At 42.2% G+C, this 17,388-nt stretch overlaps 1 protein-coding gene across 5 annotated transcripts in view; it reads left to right on the top strand.

Annotated features, from left to right (window-relative positions):
* Nucleotides 1-17,388, top strand: part of ATF1 (activating transcription factor 1) — a 73,219-nt gene that overhangs the window by 37,518 nt on the left and 18,313 nt on the right. For 2 of the 5 annotated variants that reach the window (XM_026501881.4, XM_026501883.4), the window contains exons 3-4: nucleotides 4,115-4,234; nucleotides 6,650-6,750. In XM_026501881.4, coding sequence (XP_026357666.1) covers nucleotides 4,115-4,234; nucleotides 6,650-6,750 — 221 coding nt within the window. Of the gene's footprint in view, nucleotides 1-4,114; nucleotides 4,235-6,649; nucleotides 6,751-15,762; nucleotides 15,838-17,388 lie in introns of those variants that run through there. The other 3 variants (XM_026501885.4, XM_057318870.1, XM_026501886.4) reach the window with 2 other exon arrangements.

A 17,388-nucleotide genomic window follows, 5' to 3' on the forward strand; every position in this document is an offset into this window, starting at 1 on the left:
CCCCTCTCACCAGGGTAAGAGTCACTTTGGAGTAGCATCAGTCTCTCCGGGGGCTGCTTGCAAGGTGTGGTGGGGCAGGAGCTGCCTTGGAGAGGTGCCTTCTGAGTTATGCATATGGATAGGGCATGTTTGCTGGAGAAACACTGGGGTGTGGCACATGGTGCTAATAAGGATAGCACTGGCTCCTGCAAGTGTCCAGCTCTGTAGGCTGGGGAAGAGGAACAGAAATGGCACCCACCATCACTTTTGTTCTTGGGGAAGTCTCTCAAAGATCCCTGCCCCTTTAGTAAATAAATATATCTCCTTCATATATACCCCAGGCACTTTTCAAACTACTGCTTCTGTGCTGTGTCTCAGGCAGGGTTACTTATTATGCTGATTATTTAATGATGGGGACTCCATTTCCCATCTCCCTCCAGCTCTTCCAGAGTTAAGCCCAGATTTTTGAAGTACCCTGAGTTAAGTCCCACGTATTTTTAAAGCTCCCAAAGTTAAGCCCCACTGGTTTTCATTTTTTTTTTTTTAAAGATTTTATTTATTTATTTATTTGACAAAGACAGCCAGTGAGAGAGGGAACACAAGCAGGGGGAGTGGGAGAGGAAGAAGCAGGCTCCCAGCATAGGAGCCTGATGTGGGGCTCGATCACGCCCTGAGCTGAAGGCGGCAGACGCTTAACGATTGAGCCACCCAGGCGCCCCAAGCCCCACTGGTTTTCAAAGCCAGATGTGGAGACTTGCCTTCCCAGTGTGGGTGCCCAGTGCACGGGGTGTCTGGTGTGGGGTATGATCCTCTTGCTTCTCTGTGCTTGTGGTGTCTCTCCCGTTTGTGGTTAGTCTCCCCAGGGGTGTTGGTTTTCACCCACCTCTCTGCTCCTCCTACCCTTTCCAAGGTGGCCTCCTCTCTGTGAAGGTCTGTTCTGCCAGTCTTCAGCTTGTGTTCAGTTGGTTGCACAGATGTAGCTGTTATCTTTGTGTGTCTGTGGGATGAGATGAGCACAGGATCCTTCTATGCTGTCCTCTTCCTCACAATGCACACACATACATTTTTCAGCAGTTTGTTGAGCCAGCATCCAAATAAGAGACATATATGTAGGCTCTTTCTTTTCAACTTTTACCCCACCCTTTGTCTTTACCTTATTCCTTGTTTTAATCTTCACTATAAGACTGTGAAAAAGATAGTATTAGTTCTGTTTACAAAAGAGGAAACTGAGGTCCTGAGAGGTTAAGTAACTTGCTTAGCATCACAGAGTTAGTGAGTGCCTTTAGCTGAAAGTCAGCCCAAGCTTATCTGTCTCCAAAGCCTATGTGCCTTTCTGGAGTTAAAAAACTGAATTTGGGCACCTAGGTGGCTCATTCGGTAAGTATCCCAACTCTTGATTTCAGTTCAGGTCATGATCTCAGGGTATGAGATCAGCCGAGTTGGGCTCTGCGCTGGGCGTGGAGCCTGCTTAAGATCCCCCCACCCCACCCCCCCACCCCCGCCAAAAGACTTTGGATTCAAACTCTGACAAAACAGGAGGCTTCTTTCCCATGACGTTCTGCTAACTGTCTGCCCCTCCCTCACCCAAGTATTTACAGTCCAAGGATTCCTTAATTAGGTAGCTTAAGGAGCATAATAATTTTTGTGTAGTTGCTTATATAAGAGGAACTTTGGGCTCATCTACCCCAGGGAGTGAGAGGAAATCGGGTGTTCGTCCAGTAGCTCCCAATTTAACCAGAGCAGCTCCAGCAAAATCCTTTTCTTTCTACTTCCTCTGATAATCTCTCCTAGGAGAAGTTCTGAGGTTGCAGCCGTAGTGTGCTACCAAGTTCTACAGCTCTTAAAATCTAGAACTGCACTGTTCATTGTGGTAGCCACTAGCCACAGGTGGACATTTCCATTTTAATTTAAATTATTTTAAATTAAGTAAAATTGAAAATCAGTCCCTCAGTCACACTAGCCACATTTCAAATGCTGAGTATTCACATGTGGCCAGTGGCAACCGTATTGGATCGTACAGATACAGAACACTTCCACCATTGCAGAAAGTGGTTAGTACTGAAACGTAAAATGTGGAGGTAGTCAGCTTTGTTTCAGCCTCATGTTAAAATTGGGGGACCAGCTGCTTTTATTCCTTTCAGAGTGACCTCAGGATTTAAGTTATGAAGTTGGAGAGTGGGGGTGGGAAAATACCAGGCTTTGGGACCCTGAATAATGAGCATTTTGTGAGGTTATAAGGGGTGGGGGATTACTAATAGCTAAAACAAAATCTGGTGCTTTTTTCCCCACCTGCCAGACCCACAGTCTGCACAAAATTGCAAGGATGGCCAGAAACCCTGGATGAATGATTGCTTTTTATCTTTGTAGAAATGTAAATTAATCCCACCACAGGCTCTCCCTGTTGTTAGTTGAGTGATTGGTTTCAGTTAGGGTCTAAAAGGTAAGGGGGCATTCATTTATTTTTTTCTGAGTGTAATGGTAACTCTAGAGCTGGATTCTAAAGATTTGAGAATTATATTTTAACTCCTTAATTTTTGTATCCTCTTATTGGGGTACTGTCAAAGAGAAAGATAGCCAGACATATGTTAAAGGTAGCGAGACAGAGTTCATTCAGAATAGTGAAAGCAGTAGGGAAGAGAGACTGCAGCACAAATTGAGTTCAAATCTACTGAAATAAAAGGTGAGAACCCTTTTCAGTGCCGGGATGTGCTAAAGGAAAAGTACCGAAGATGTTAGTTTGGGAGGTTGGTCAATGTGATTAGGCCATCTGTGTTTGCTCATTGATGTTTATCAAAGTTCGACTTCTGTCCCACAGAGACTGGGAGACAAGCGCCCTATTCTTCCTGACGATTACATTTCAAAGCAACGGCTCCCAGGTTCTTGAGAAAAGACATTTCTGGGTTGTAGAAGATTTATATCTCAAGGATCAGAGAAAGGATTTATAACGGCAGGTTTTCTAAAGTAAATGGTCTAAGCAAAGTGAGGTCAGGGACCTCTAGTCAGGTTTTAGCTGGAACAAACAGTGAGTCGTTTTGGCAGCACCAGCCTTCTCAGGCAGGCCTTTTAAGGGGGCTTAGGGTCATCCTAGGGACATGACCTTAAGCTGATAAAAGCCGTACTAGTGTTTGGTTATGTCTCTTAGTATGTGATGGGAGAAGCTGATGGAGTTGTATGTCCGGAGAGTTTGCAGTTCTCAGTACCTGGATGACATTTTCTATACAAAATTTAATGACCTGGACATTTTGGGGGATGATGAGCCTGGAATTTACTCCCATCTTGGGAAGGGGAAAAGAACCTTCAATGAAGGGAATAAGGCATTGTTTGGGGGGCTTTATGCAAACAAAGAAAGAAGGGGAGCTGTCAGGAAGTTGACTTTTACAGGACCTGAGAAAGCAGCCTTGGATTTTATTTTGTTATTTAACTCCAGGGTGAATGGTATGAACCAGTGTAGTCCACAGGAAGGTGAGAGAGCGCTGTTAACTGTAAACATACAAAAAAAGCTTCTTGGGAGAGGTAGAACTTGAGCTGAGCCTTGAAGAATGATGGGTGGGCTTTTCTTGAGTTAGCATTTTATTATGGTATTTCCGTGAAACCCCATTTGATTTCCGTAGAAATAAATTATAATCTCATGATTGAATTATTAATTTTAAATTTTTGATTTTTCTTTAAAAACACTGCCCAAAGTAGGTATTTCTCTCACTTTTTGACTCTAGGTTTCTGGATTGGTTTTCAACCAGATCTCTTCAGATTAAGATGTTCTAAAGAGCCTCCACATTTTTGCACAATCATTTCTCTGCCCAGAATCTTCCAACCCCCACCCCCATATGCACCTTCAGGGAATCGTTTATCCTTCAAGACCCAGATGAGGTAGCACCCTTTCTTTGCTCCCATGATACAGTATTTTCTATTTTTTTCTCTCCTATTATATTTAGCTCTTGGTTGGTTTGTTGTAATTCGTTTGTAATGTCAACCCCCTAGTATAGTGTCTGGCCCCTAGAAGATACCTAATGTTTGATTAATAGATGTGGTTAAATATAATAAGCTCTGACATATGTTTTCCAGTGTTAAGAACTCAGCTATCTTATGTGCATAGGTATAATACATATTTGTTAATTGAATTTTTATTTGTTCTTAGATGGCATTAAGAGGATCTGCGCCAGTGACAATTATACCTCTTCCTGGAGAGCAAGTACAGGTTCAGGGGGTCATCCAGACAGCTCAGTCTTCTGTAATTCACCCACCACACGTGCAAACGGTACAGAAATTCAAAGACTTAGTGGTTGAGAGAGGGGACTTTTATACCCTGAGTCTTTGGACACATTGAAGTTGCTATAGCTACAGTATTATAAGCCAAGATAATAAAGTGGTCTTTGAAATTAGACTGTAGGACAAATGAGGCAAATAGAAAAGTTTGAGAATTTCTAGTTTTGTGTATAGACTACCCAGGGAAAAAGTAAGACAATTTGGAGGGAAGTTATTGCTTGGAAATGAGACTTCCTTATGGGAAAGCACCTTTTTGTCCCAGTGGTATCTTTCATGAAAAGGAGAATTCTGAAGCAAGGGCGATGGTGTTAGTGTCAGCAGAGTAATAAAAGTGCATACCTTATGCTTTGTGGAGATCAAATAAGAGAGTTCTCTCGTAGTAGAGGCAAGTTCTAAATAAGATCTGTCTACCTTCATATTACCACCTGACAGCAGTAGAAAGAAAAGCAATCCTGGCTTCTTTTTCTTTCTATTCTTTCTCCCCATTTTATCTGCTGGCTCCCATGGGTCTCAGAACGCATTTGGTCATGCCTCATTTTTTCCTGCTGTTCATAAAGTATCTGGCGGTGTTGTCTGCTCTACAGCTGTATCTTTAATGCGGTTTTCCTGTATGAACAGTGGCTACTGCATGGATTTTTGAGTTTTTATATGAAGATTTCACTCTTATTTGCCAGTGCTGTCATTAAAGAGAAATATTAGATCTTAGTTATATAAGTAATCTCTTAGTTCCAGAAATTATTTTCTTGAGTTCATTGGGAGACTTTGGAGTAAATTTAGGGACAGTGAAAATAGTTAAAGGTTTAGGTTAGATTGGTATATCCATGGTGCTTGAGGAAATATAATATCTGTTACTATTTCTTAATTATTACAGGTTGTGACCAGTTCATCATTTTCTGCCAAAAGATACAGATTAAATATAAGATATAAATAAGTAGTTGTACACTCGAACTTGTTTTTGAAGATTATAGAATGTAAAACAAGTTTCCCTGGAAGCTTAAGATCTAAGTCTGATTCCTTTTAGGGGAAAGCTTTCTGTAGATGGTAACGTAGAGCATCGATTTGTTATGTCCTTTCTAGAAGCCTGTTTGGGTTATTTTATTTTTTTAAGATAAAGATGAAGTCAGGCGTCACAGTACAACTTTGGACAAATGTTGGGAATTTTAATATATTTTAAAAATTGAAAATAACTTGTTTTCTTAATAGTAAGATAACTTAAAACTTGCATGTGGTTATTGTGTTGACATAATTTTAAAGGGCTTATTATTAATAGTTACCACTTAATATGTGCGTGCTATATGCCATGCACTAAATGCTTTACACGTATTAACTCATTTAATTGTAAAGTGAGATAAAGCCTAATAATTAGTACAGATTTCTGAATTGCATGTTTTTTATTTATTTATTTATTTGACAGAGAGACAGCCAGCAAGAGAGGGAACACAAGCAGGGGGAGTGGGAGAGGAAGAAGCAGGCTCTTAGCGGAGGAGCCTGATGTGGGGCTCGATCCCAGAACGCTGGGATCACGCCCTGAGCCGAAGGCAGACGCTTAACAACTGAGCCACCCAGGCGCCCCTGAATTGCATGTTTATACCCACCCTTGCCAGTGACCTCCATCTTGCTAAACCTAATGATCTGTTCTCAGTCCTTGTTTCACCTTACCTGTTAGCATCACTTGACATAGTCGATCATTCTTTTTAATACACTGGTTTTGCTAGCTCTCTAGGACACGTCACTTATCTGGTATTCTTCCTGTCTCAATGGTGGCTTGTTCTTGGTCTTACTTGCTGGTTCCTCCCCTTCCTCCCAACCTGTTAATGTTAAGAGTATTCCTGGGTTTTGTCCTTGGTCCTCTTCTCTGTATACTGAGCTCATCCAGTCTTACAGCTTTAAGGATTTCTAAAGATCTGTGACTCCCAAGTTTATATGTCCAGCCCAAGACCTTTTCCCTGACTCAAAGGCTTGTATATTTAGCAGTCTCTGCAATGTTATTATTTAATAATTTTATAATAGTTGGATTTCTAATAGCATTTCAAAGTTAGCCATTTCAGCGTTAGCATGTCCAGAATCCAAATTAGATTATTGATTTTAAAAAATGAGTACTGTGCATCACTTTAGAAATAGGGTAGAAATCAGAGACTGGTCTTTGTAACTCTAGTAAAATAGTATTGCTTTATTTTAGGGACAGACTGTCTTCTTAATTTGGAGCATGCTGTATTTTTGTGTGTTCCTTTAAGTAGTTTGGGCCTCTGAAATAATTTTGCTTTTTCTTTTGTTCCTTTCTTTTAGACCTTAGATTTAATGACAAATGAATTTGGGTGGCAGGAGACAGAACATATTTCTGAAAGTAAAAATTAAATTGTTTTCCACCTGCGTTGTTCATCACCATAAAACGAGTTCTGTTTTTCAGGTATCATCTTTGTCAGAAAGTGAGGAGTCTCAGGACTCATCAGACAGTATAGGCTCCTCACAGAAAGCCCACGGGATCCTAGCACGGCGCCCATCTTACAGGTGAGTACTCGTGTTTAAAATACTACTTGTGTGATGTGATACCGATGAGTTAGAATGGTGCTGTGCAAAAGCAAATTATATAGAGGGAGCATGTGTCTGTATAGGATGGGAAGTGTTAAGAGAGAGAGATTTGAGCCAGATTATGAGGGCCTGAATTGCTGTCCTAAAGAGGAATTTAGTCTTCCTTCTGGCAGAGTACTAGATTGCCATGTTTACTTTTAGAAAATTAATAGCAACGTGGAAGAAGAACTGTAGATTTAAGGAATTGAACTAGCTTCTGTTCCCTTTCTTAGCTTCCTAACGCTGGGCCTTTGTCCCTTTGCCGAAACACATTTTTCTGCATTCTTTGTAACTCCTGAACATACTTTAAGCCTTATTTCCTCCTGGGAGTCTTCTGATTACCTTCTTTCCAACTCCTGAGACCAAGTTAGGTCTGTCTTTTGTGGCATTCTTTTTACTGATCCCCGTTAATAGTATTTATCTCATCCTGTTGGAATTCCAGTTAATAGTACATGGGCCAGGGGCACCTAGCTGGCTCAGTCAGAAGAGCAAGCGACTCTTGATCTGGGTGGGGTTGGGGGTAGGTCGTGAGTTCAAACCCCATGTTAAAGAGATTACTAAAAAGAAACTAAAAAAAAAAAAGTACACGGGCCATGCTCTTAAATAATTTTTTGCATCGCAGAGTGACCATGCAAGAGTCACTACGTGTTGAATGAAACAGCTAGAAGGTAGGAGGAAAGGGAGACAGAAAATGATGAGATGCGGGGCGCCTGGGTGGCACAGCGGTTAAGCGTCTGCCTCCGGCTCAGGGCGTGGTCCCGGCGTTATGGGATCGAGCCCCACATCAGGCTCCTCCGCTATGAGCCTGCTTCTTCCTCTCCCACTCCCCCTGCTTGTGTTCCCTCTCTCGCTGGCTGTCTCTATCTCTGTCGAATAAATAAATAAAATCTTTAAAAAAAAAAAAATGATGAGATGCTGTCTTTGAAAGCATATAAACAAATACAGTAAGATTTTAGATGTTGTAAGAGAACTCTGTATAGGGTATAGTCATTCCTGCCTAGTGGAATAAATAGGAAAGACTTCATAAAAGATGTCATTTGGATCACCAGCAATCTGAAAAATTTTGTGAGAAAGGGGCAGGGAGGGGTTTGGTAGCAGGAAAAGAGCTTAGGCTGAGGGGCAGTGTAATCAAAGTATTGTATGAAAGAGGTTGTCCCGTTTTGGAAATTGGGAACTTAAGGAAGAGGTTTAGCAAAAAACGGTAAACAAGAGCCAAATTTCTGTTAGAACCTTATTGCCATGTTAAGGAATTTGGACTCTGTTGAATAAACAGTTAATGAACAGACAAATTTTGTGAATTTTGGTGGGGATGGGAGGGATGAAAAAGAAACCCTACTAAAATGAGCTCACAACCTGAAATTATAAAAAACTGAAACGAATCCATTTTTAGCAAGCAGCAGGTGATACAATAAGATTGAAACCACCAAAGAACTTCAGATAGTAAAATATAATTGCTAAAAACTATTGAGGAATTTTAAACGTTATATAGCAGATTACATATAATTGAGAGAATTAGGGACCTGGGAGCTATAGCTTCAAGTGAATGACCTAGAATGTCGACGAGCAGTGCCAGTAGCTTTTCGCTAATGACTGAAATTTCTGAGACATGCATCTGTCAGCTTCAGAAAACAAGGTCCCAAACAAGATAAATTAAAAGAGACCTAAATCTAGATGTAACTTATTTAAATAAAACTGGAGAACACCAAAGATAACAATAAGATCTTAAAAGCTTCTAAAGAAAAAAGATTACCTAGAAAAGAATGACCATTAGACTGATAACAGGTTTTGAATGGTGGTATTAGAAGACAATGGACTAGAAGATCTTTATTTTTTTTTTAAGATTTTCCATTTATTTGAGAGAGAGAGAGCACACGCACATCTGCGTACAGGCAAGGAGAGGGACAGAGGGAGAAGCAGACTGCCCGCTGAGCAGGGAGCCCAACATGGGGCTTGATCCCAGGACCTGAGCCAGAGGTAGACATTTAACTGAGCTACCCACGCACCCCTAGAAAATCTTCAAATGACAAGAGAAGCTGTCATTCTGGAGCTTTATACCCAACTGAACAATCACTCAAAAATAATGGTGAAATAAAAATTATTTCAAACTGATTTAAGAGATTACTAAAGGGTATATACCTCAGGAAGAAGAAAATTCCATCCAAGTGGAAGGAATGTGAATATAAGAAAAAATGATGAACTAACAGATACACTGACTTTTGACTTCTCAGAACCGTTGATTTTTAGAATGATAATGATCCGTTTAGGTAGTTTAAAAACAAAATACAGGGGCGCCTGGGTGGCGCAGGTGGCTAACGTCCAACTCTTGGTTCTCGGCTCGGGTCGTGATCTCAGGGTCATGAGGTTGAGCCCCGTGTCAGGCTCAGCTCTGAGTCCGCCTGGGGGGTCTCTCTCCCTCTCCCTCTGCTGCTCCCACTGCTCTTGTTCTCTCTCTCAAATAAATAAATCTTTAAGAAAAATTCAAAGACTTTTACCAGGAGAAATATGTGCTTACTTATATGGTATTGATTGGACTTAACCTTAGATTATTGGATGCAATCTCCAAACAACAAAACAGCTCCTGGATAAAATGCTTGTTAATGTATTGTGCATTTATAGGAAATAATAGAAATATCACCTTCCCGCGTAAACATAAAAACCATATTCATAATGTTAGAATTTAGTCTAATTGGCTTTGTTAAAGAATTCATGAATTGGGCAGCATCCCAGTTAGCAAGTAGAAGGGACCTTTGAGGAGCCATACAAAAGGGAAGGGCGCCTAGATGGCTCAGTCGGTTAAGCATCCAATTCTTGATTTCAGCTCAGGTCTTGATCTCAGGGCCATGAGTTCAAGCCCTGCATTGGCCCCACACTGGGCCTGGAGCCTATTTTTAAAAAGGGGGTGGGGAGCAAAATGGAAGGTTTCTATGTAGGAAGGAGGGTGGGGCAAGAGTTGTAAGTAAAAGGATTGTTCCAGTCAAGATCTCTTTCCCTTAGGGGGAACAGTCAGGGGGCCTTATCATACAGATTCTCATCTTCCTTGGGGGGATAGAGAGGACCCATGTGACAAGTTACATCACTGGTGCTCATCTGAAAATTTCTGACTGACTAGTTGTGACTACATTTCTGTGAGGGTTCGGGGGGAGGCTGAAACTGCAATTAGAATAAGTATTAAGCCCCAGTTTAGGGACTTGGCCTGAGTGATTCCATTTTGAGCCTTTGCTTTTCAACAGTTCCTTCCTTTTGATCAGACTCAGCTTAACTGAGATGTGATCAGATTTTAAGGCATTAGTGCTGCTCTCAGCACTCAAAAGTTCTTGTGGTTTTTGTTTTCCTTTTGTGTGATATCCAGACTTTTTTCTTCTTCTTCTTCTTCATTTTGTGATATTCACAGGTCACAGCTTCAGGTTCACATTGTCTTTGTGTTTCAGTCTTTTTTTTTTTGAGAGAGAGAGAGAGAGAAGCAATGGGGCTCGACCTCAGGACTCTGAGATCGTGACCTGAGCCAAAGGCAGACGGTTAACTGACTGAAGCCCCCAGGTGCCCATTGGTTTCAGTCTTCAGTGAGATCATCGTTCGGTGGTCAGCAGCTATGAACATTCATTGAAAGCTTTTGAGAGAATACAGCGCACGCAGGAAATTGTTATGATTACTATAAGTAGAATAATTATCAATATTTGGAGTGCAACTTAGAGCCATGAGCCATGGTCCCCAAGACCTAAACCAATCAAAATCAAGTAAGTCAAGTAACTCTCCTTGTGGAAGGAGAGTCCCCTTTTTAAGCCAAATGTCTTGTTCTGTGATGTTTTGTAATTGACTTTCACCTTCTCCAAAAGTGTTAATCCAGGCCCAGAAACAGGTGGTGTTGGCCACAGCACAGACACCTTCTTGCTCAGCTAAAAGATGAAGCAAGAGCTATTCTGTTATCAAGGACAGCTTGGCTAGGGGGGTTGCTGTTGCTTTAGCAACAGATAATGCAATAAATGTATGAAGTCTTTAAGATTTTATTTATTTATTTGAGAGAGAGTGAGCATGAGCAAGGGCGAGGAGGCAGAGGGAGAGGGAGAAGCAGACTCCCCGATGAGCAGGGAGCCTGATGTGGGGCTCAATCGCAGGACCCTGAGATTATGACCTGAGCCAAAGGCAGACACTTACCCAGTGTGAGCCACCCAGGTGCCGCCCCTATGAAGTCTTGATCCATCTTGTTGGGTGGAAGCAATCTACCTTGATGTAAGCTACTTCTCTTTTCTTGTCAATTTGATTTAGGGACCTCCAGCATCTGTATAGGACCAGGTGTCTGGTAGAGCCTTCTTCAGCTGTGTGGTGTGTACCCAAGGCTACCTTCTGGTTTTGCAGCAGTGTCAGTAGTCAGGAGCACTTGGTAAGGTAGTTTCCAACAGGCTGGAGAGCTGGGTGTTTCTGTTTCGATTGTTTATTTTATTTATTGTTTTGATAACCTTTCCAAAATACTGGTCACCAGGCTCCAGACTGTGAATAACAGTATCCTTTGATAAGGTGAGGGAAGGTTCCTTTAACCTGTTGATGCTAGGCTTTAGTATAAGACATTACAGACTTACTTACAGTAACTGGGTGGTTATCCTAGCACACGACACCCAGGAATCAGCAGAAAGTCGTATGCCAGTAGCCACGGTCTGTCGGCGACTGTCTCCTGTGGAGTGAGTTTGAGCAGGGCCAGTAGCAACGTCTTAGGCCAAGGGATCCAGCAGTTTCAGCAAGCTTAGAGATTTTGAGAATGTCATTAGTTCTTTCAACCTTGCCTGATGATTGAGGGTGATAGGGGCAGTGATAATTCCAGGGTGTTTGTAAGGCCTTTTTCAAGGCTTGAATGATTTTCGGTGCCTCAACAGAAGGCATAGCCCAAGTGAGAAACACGTTTTCTAAAGGTTTTGTTTGTTGGTTTTCTCCTGCTGCAAGACATACGCCCTCACCCTGGCAAACTTCAGTCTATCTCCAGAAAACACACATACAATAACATTTGATCACCCCTGTATTAGGTGGCAAATGAATGAAGTCCTGTCACAGGTGTTCAGAATGCTTGGAACACTTCTCCCTCTCTTTCTCTACCCCTCCCCCCCGTGCTCTTCTCGGTCACTCTCTCAAATAAATAAAATCTTAAATATATATAAACAAACCTTTGAAAAGGAAAAGAAAACCCTATTTTTGAAAGTTTTTTTAAGTGAGAGAGTACACATGCGGTTGGGGGGTGGGGTGGCGCAGAGGGAGAGAGGCTCTCCAGCAGGTTCCCGCCAAGCAGAGCCCAACAGCTTGATCCCACCACCCCGAGACCATGACCTAAGCCAAAAACAAGAGTCAGATGTTCAACAGACTGAGCCCCCCCCAGGCGCCCCTCAAAAATAGGTTTTAAAGCACTTGCCTAAACAGGATCACAAATCATTATGAAATTTTAAAAGGTAAAGAAATTTTCACAGTCTTACCAAAATCAGACCAGAGAGAAAACCAAATTGTAATTTTGCATCAGATTACTTTTGATATTAAAGCTCATTTTTTAAAATAAATTTATTTTAGTCTTAACCAGCTGGACCACACACTGAAATTCCTTTTCAAAGATTCCTCTGCCACAAACCTTCTACAACTTTTTTTTTTCCTACATTCTGATTTTGTCCTATATTTTTCCTCTGTAGACAGCTAGCCTCATTTTAGGACCAAAAAAAAAAGTGTATTTCTCCTACCTTTTTTTTTTTTTCCCATTGAAAGCACATCCTACTTTCCTGGCATATGGAGATGTTTTCCTTATTGTTCGTTTTAGTTACGTATGTTAATTAGAATTCTTAACCTTTAGAAGCCTTAATTTCTCGTGAAAATAAGAAATAAGCAACTGTGAACTGTTATATAAGCATTCTTTAAATTTGCAAATTTATTAATACATTTCAGAATTTCCAGCAGCGTATCTTTAAAAAATTTTCCAGTGTAGCATTAACATATCTAAGTATCTTTTAGCCTCTCTTTAATAAGCTGGAAGTAGATAAACTTGTGTTTAGTTATTAATGTTGCAGTATTTTGTCTTATTTGGAAATGATTTAGATATTTAATGAGGTTAGCATTTTAACTCATTTAATCTAACTCAGCAAAACTTTAAGGTTTTAGGTTAACCCCCCCCAATAAATGGGGAGAACTATTCAAATTGACCTAATATCACTGAAAAGTTCACTGACAAACTTTCATCTTGCATACATTTGTCTTTATGTGTAGATTACCTACAAGAACTTCATTGAACATGAGACAAAGCCAGCCATGATCCTAAGCTATTACATTTTATTGACAGAATAAGAGATAACAGGGACCTACACAGAGGAAGTTTGCTATTTAATGTGGATAGTTCTAAAGACGTGTCTGTCTAAACATCCTTTCCTCCTTTTGTTTTTTCTTAATAAGAATTACCTCTTAAGGGGCGCCTGGGTGGCTCAGTCCATTAAGCATCTGCCTTTGGCTCAGGTCATGATCCTGGGATTGAGCCCTGCATCAGATTCCCTGTTCAGCGGGGAGCCTGCTCTCCCTCTTCTCCCCACTTGTGCTCACTCAGCTCGCTTGTGCTCTCTGTCACTATCTTTGTCTCTCTCTCTCCCTCAGATAAATAAAATCTTTAAAAAAAAGAAAAGAATTACCTCCATTAAATTTGTATTTTAAAGAGATGGACTAGATATGAGTTCCTAGAAAAGACCAGGTATAACATTGAAGATTTACATTTTATTTATTTACTTATTTATTAAGTAATTTCTACACCCAACATGGGGCTTGAACTTACAACGCCAACATCAAGAATCTCACACTCTACCAACTGAGCCATTCAGGTACTCTGAACACGTACATTTTAAGGACACAGGAGAAAAATGCGAGCTTCTCCCAGAACTTCTGTTCCCTCCCACTCCCTTCTGTTCTCCCAAACCAGAATTTTTACATTTATAAGCCTTTTGAGATAAATAGGGGAGGTTTGGGAATTGGTGGTCTTTGAATTGTTCTTGGAACCACACCTCTGATCCTGTAAAGACTACGTTCTTAAATCAAGGACAGCTCTCTTTAATTCCTCAGAAGAATTGGGTGGTGACTAAAGGATACCGAAGGACTGACACACCCATGCGCTTATGGAAATGTCTTCTTTCGCTCTGGGTACATTTAGCTTAGGGGATAAGGCCTTTTTAAAAGGAATTCCTATGAGGGATGCCTGGGTGGCTCAGTGGGTTAAACGTCTGCCTTCGCTCAGGTCATGATCCCTGAGTCTCGGGACCAAGTTCCACATCGGGCTCCCTGCTCAGTGGGGAGTCTGCTGCTCCCCCTGCTTGTACTCACTCACGCGCTCTCGCCTTCCTATCAGCCTTTAAATATCAGCTTCCAGTTTGGCCACATTCCTGATTAAAGAGTTATTAAATCCTTTCAAATATCTTGTCAGCTGAGAAAAGAGTAAATATTTCTGGCAACCCGATGGACCCAAAATGCCTCCTCAATGAGGGAGTGAAAGATTGTCTTAAGAAGATCTAGGGTCACTCCCAAAGACCGCCAGAGAAAGAACAGCTAGCCTCCTGTCCCAGACCGGCAGGGAGCTAAGCCTTGTTCTTAGGAGGTACCAAGACAAACGGAAAGGAAACAGCTGCTCCCAGGAGAGAAAGGATCATTATCTGTTGGGTCTGGATTTGGAAACAAAGGGACAAGATGAAGTTTTATTTTCCCTCATCCAGTTGGGTCAGGAGAGACTCTCTTTTCTTAAACCTCAGGAGGACCCTCGAGAGTGTTTATAATTTTTAAACTGTGGCCTTCAGTTCAGCCTTAGAGCAAGGAGTAAGAGCTTCCTGAAGAGGGTCACTGGGAGCCCCAGGTGGTCCTACTTCCAGAGGTCACAGCCTCCTGGGGAGAACGGGAGGGCGGTGGGGACAGAAGCTCCCCGGGCGGAGCCCTCAGACGGCGGAGGAGCCGGAGGATTTACGTCAGTCTCGGTTTAGGTCCCCTTTCCTTTCATTAGCTTTTTGCCACGACTCTTTTAATGAGACTGTTTTGGAATTTTGAAATGTTTCAGAGGCTTCTTACCAATTAGAACAGGTAACCCTTGCTTTCAAGTGTAAAGGTTCTCAAATAATCTTGTCTAATTCAGCGTTCCTCATAACAGCCATTGTAATTCCACATTGTTTTACTTAGAAAGAAAAGTTTAATCTTGCTAGGTGTCTAACTTTGGGACTGTAGTGCTTAGACATAAATAAGCAGGTGTGCCAGAGGGCGGCACGCTCAGCTCTGTAGATACAAAGGATCCCATCTGTTTTAACGAGGCCTTTGGGTTTCTCAGAGCCAAACTAACACCGAAGAGGGACTTGCCGTGGGGTTGAGATTCATGGGTTGTTTTACAGTGCGTGCAGGTTTTCGTGAAGTCGGTGGGTGGACTCGTGTCAGCCTGACCCGTTCCTTGACCAGCGTGTACGAACATTGGGAGTCTTTAAGTTAGGGGGCAAGCGCTCTAAAAGCTCTTGAACGCTTTGACCCGTGCCCACCGATTTGTATGGGTTTTCCGTTTCTGAAATCCCCACTAGCAATAACCTTTATTTACACAAGACAGACAAACGAGCACCTCATCACACCAGCAGTAACCAAAACATGTCGCTGTGGAGTGGCCAAGGCCGAAAGAATTCTTGTGTACGTACCACGAGCAATTCCCAGTGTGAACTAAGCCAGCCCGTGCACTGGAACTAGGAAAGGATTCCAAGGTGGAAGTGTGGGCTGAACCAAGGGTTAATGACTGGTACTCCCTTAGAACCTCATCAGTCTAGCCTGACCCACTAACCCTTTCCTGGAAATTCGGATTGGCAGCTGGATGCAAAAAGAACAGAGCTAAAGCTGAGAGGGACTTACCGAGGGCCCTTAGATAAGGCGAGAAAGACCTTGAACTCTGAAGGGCTTATAGGGCTCCATGCCTGTGTTTTTTGTTGTCCCCAGATGCTGCCAGAAGCTTGCTTTTGATCCAGACATCACCAGAACTGTTAAACAGAATTCAGCCACGTAAATTTGAAGGTCTAATTAGCTTTATTAAATAATTCATGAATTAGGCAGCATCCCATCTGGCAAGCGGAGGGGAGCTCTCAGGAGCTGTACAAAATGAAAGGTTTCTATTGGAAGAAGGGTGGGACGGACAAGTTTTAGCAAATGAAATGGGCTATTCCAGGCAAGGTCTCTTTCTCTTAGTGGAAGAGCAGGGGTTCTTATGATGCAGATTACCTCGCCTTCCTTGGGGGATGGAGTGGGCCCATGCGGCACTCATCAGCACTGATCTGAACACTTCTGGCTGACTAGTTAACACCACATTTGTGGGGGAAGTTAAAACTGCAGTTAGATTAGGTTTTAAGTCCTGGGTTGGGGTCTCATCCTAAATGATGCCGTTTTGGGCCTGTGGGTTTTTTTTTTTTTTCCCAAAGATTTTATTTATTTATTTGACAGAGAGAGAGACAGCCAGTGAGAGAGGGAACACAAGCAGGGGGAGTGGGAGAGGAAGAAGCAGGCTCCTAGCGGAGGAGCCTGATGTGGGGCTCGATCCCAGAATGCTGGGATCACGCCCTGAGCCGAAGGCAGACGCTTAACCGCTGTGCCACCCAGGCGCCCCCTGTGGTTTTCTTTTTAACAATGCAAATACATGAGGCAAAACCAGAATGGGAAGCGGAAGCCAGCGTGAAAACCAAGGTACACCCATTACTTCAGGTCTAGTACAGGAAGGAACTCTGAACCTGAGTTTTCTGTATTAAGCTGGGATCCCTGCAGGAGGCTAGAACCTCTGAAAGGAAGCTTCCCCAGGTTAAGCTTTCTGGAGTACACCAGATTAGGACCAACCAAATATGAATTCACAGTGAAAAATCATCAAACATACAAGGAAAGAAACTACCATTAGTGAGAACTCAATAAATGCAAAGTATTTGATAAACTTCAGCACCCATTCATAAATGTTCAGCAAATAGGTAAGAAAATGGGCTTCCCTAGCATTTGGGGAACTGAACTACACATAGGACAGACAATGGCTCAAGTCCCAGACTGACCAGTAATTCATGGTGCACACAGGGACCGGATCTGAATAACACTACAAAGGCTTAGAAAACTGATGTTGGAACCACAGTCCACTGAATACTGGTCAGAAGTTGTGAGCTGGGGGGGCGCCTGGGTGGCACAGCGGTTAAGCGTCTGCCTTCGGCTCAGGGCGTGATCCTGGCGTTCTGGGATCGAGCCCCACATCAGGCTCCTCCGCTATGAGCCTGCTTCTTCCTCTCCCACTCCCCCTGCTTGTGTTCCCTCTCTCGCTGGCTGTCTCTATTTCTGTCAAATAAATAAATAAAATCTTAAAAAAAAAAAAAAGTTGTGAGCTAGATACAGTGAAGTTGATAGCCTGCTAAAACAAAAATATCAGATATTCTCCATAGGGTTTAAACAGGACCCCAGAGTCTGTCATAATATTGAAAATGTCCCGAATTACTTGGCATACAGAGAACCTGGAAGAATCTTAACTGCTTGGGAAGACTGTCAGCAGATGCCATAGGTGTTGGAATTATGTGACAAAAACTTCAAAGGAGCTATTATTAA

The sequence above is a fragment of the Ursus arctos genome, unplaced genomic scaffold (assembly GCF_023065955.2).
Source record: "Ursus arctos isolate Adak ecotype North America unplaced genomic scaffold, UrsArc2.0 scaffold_26, whole genome shotgun sequence".
NCBI classification, from domain to species: Eukaryota; Metazoa; Chordata; class Mammalia; order Carnivora; family Ursidae; genus Ursus; species Ursus arctos.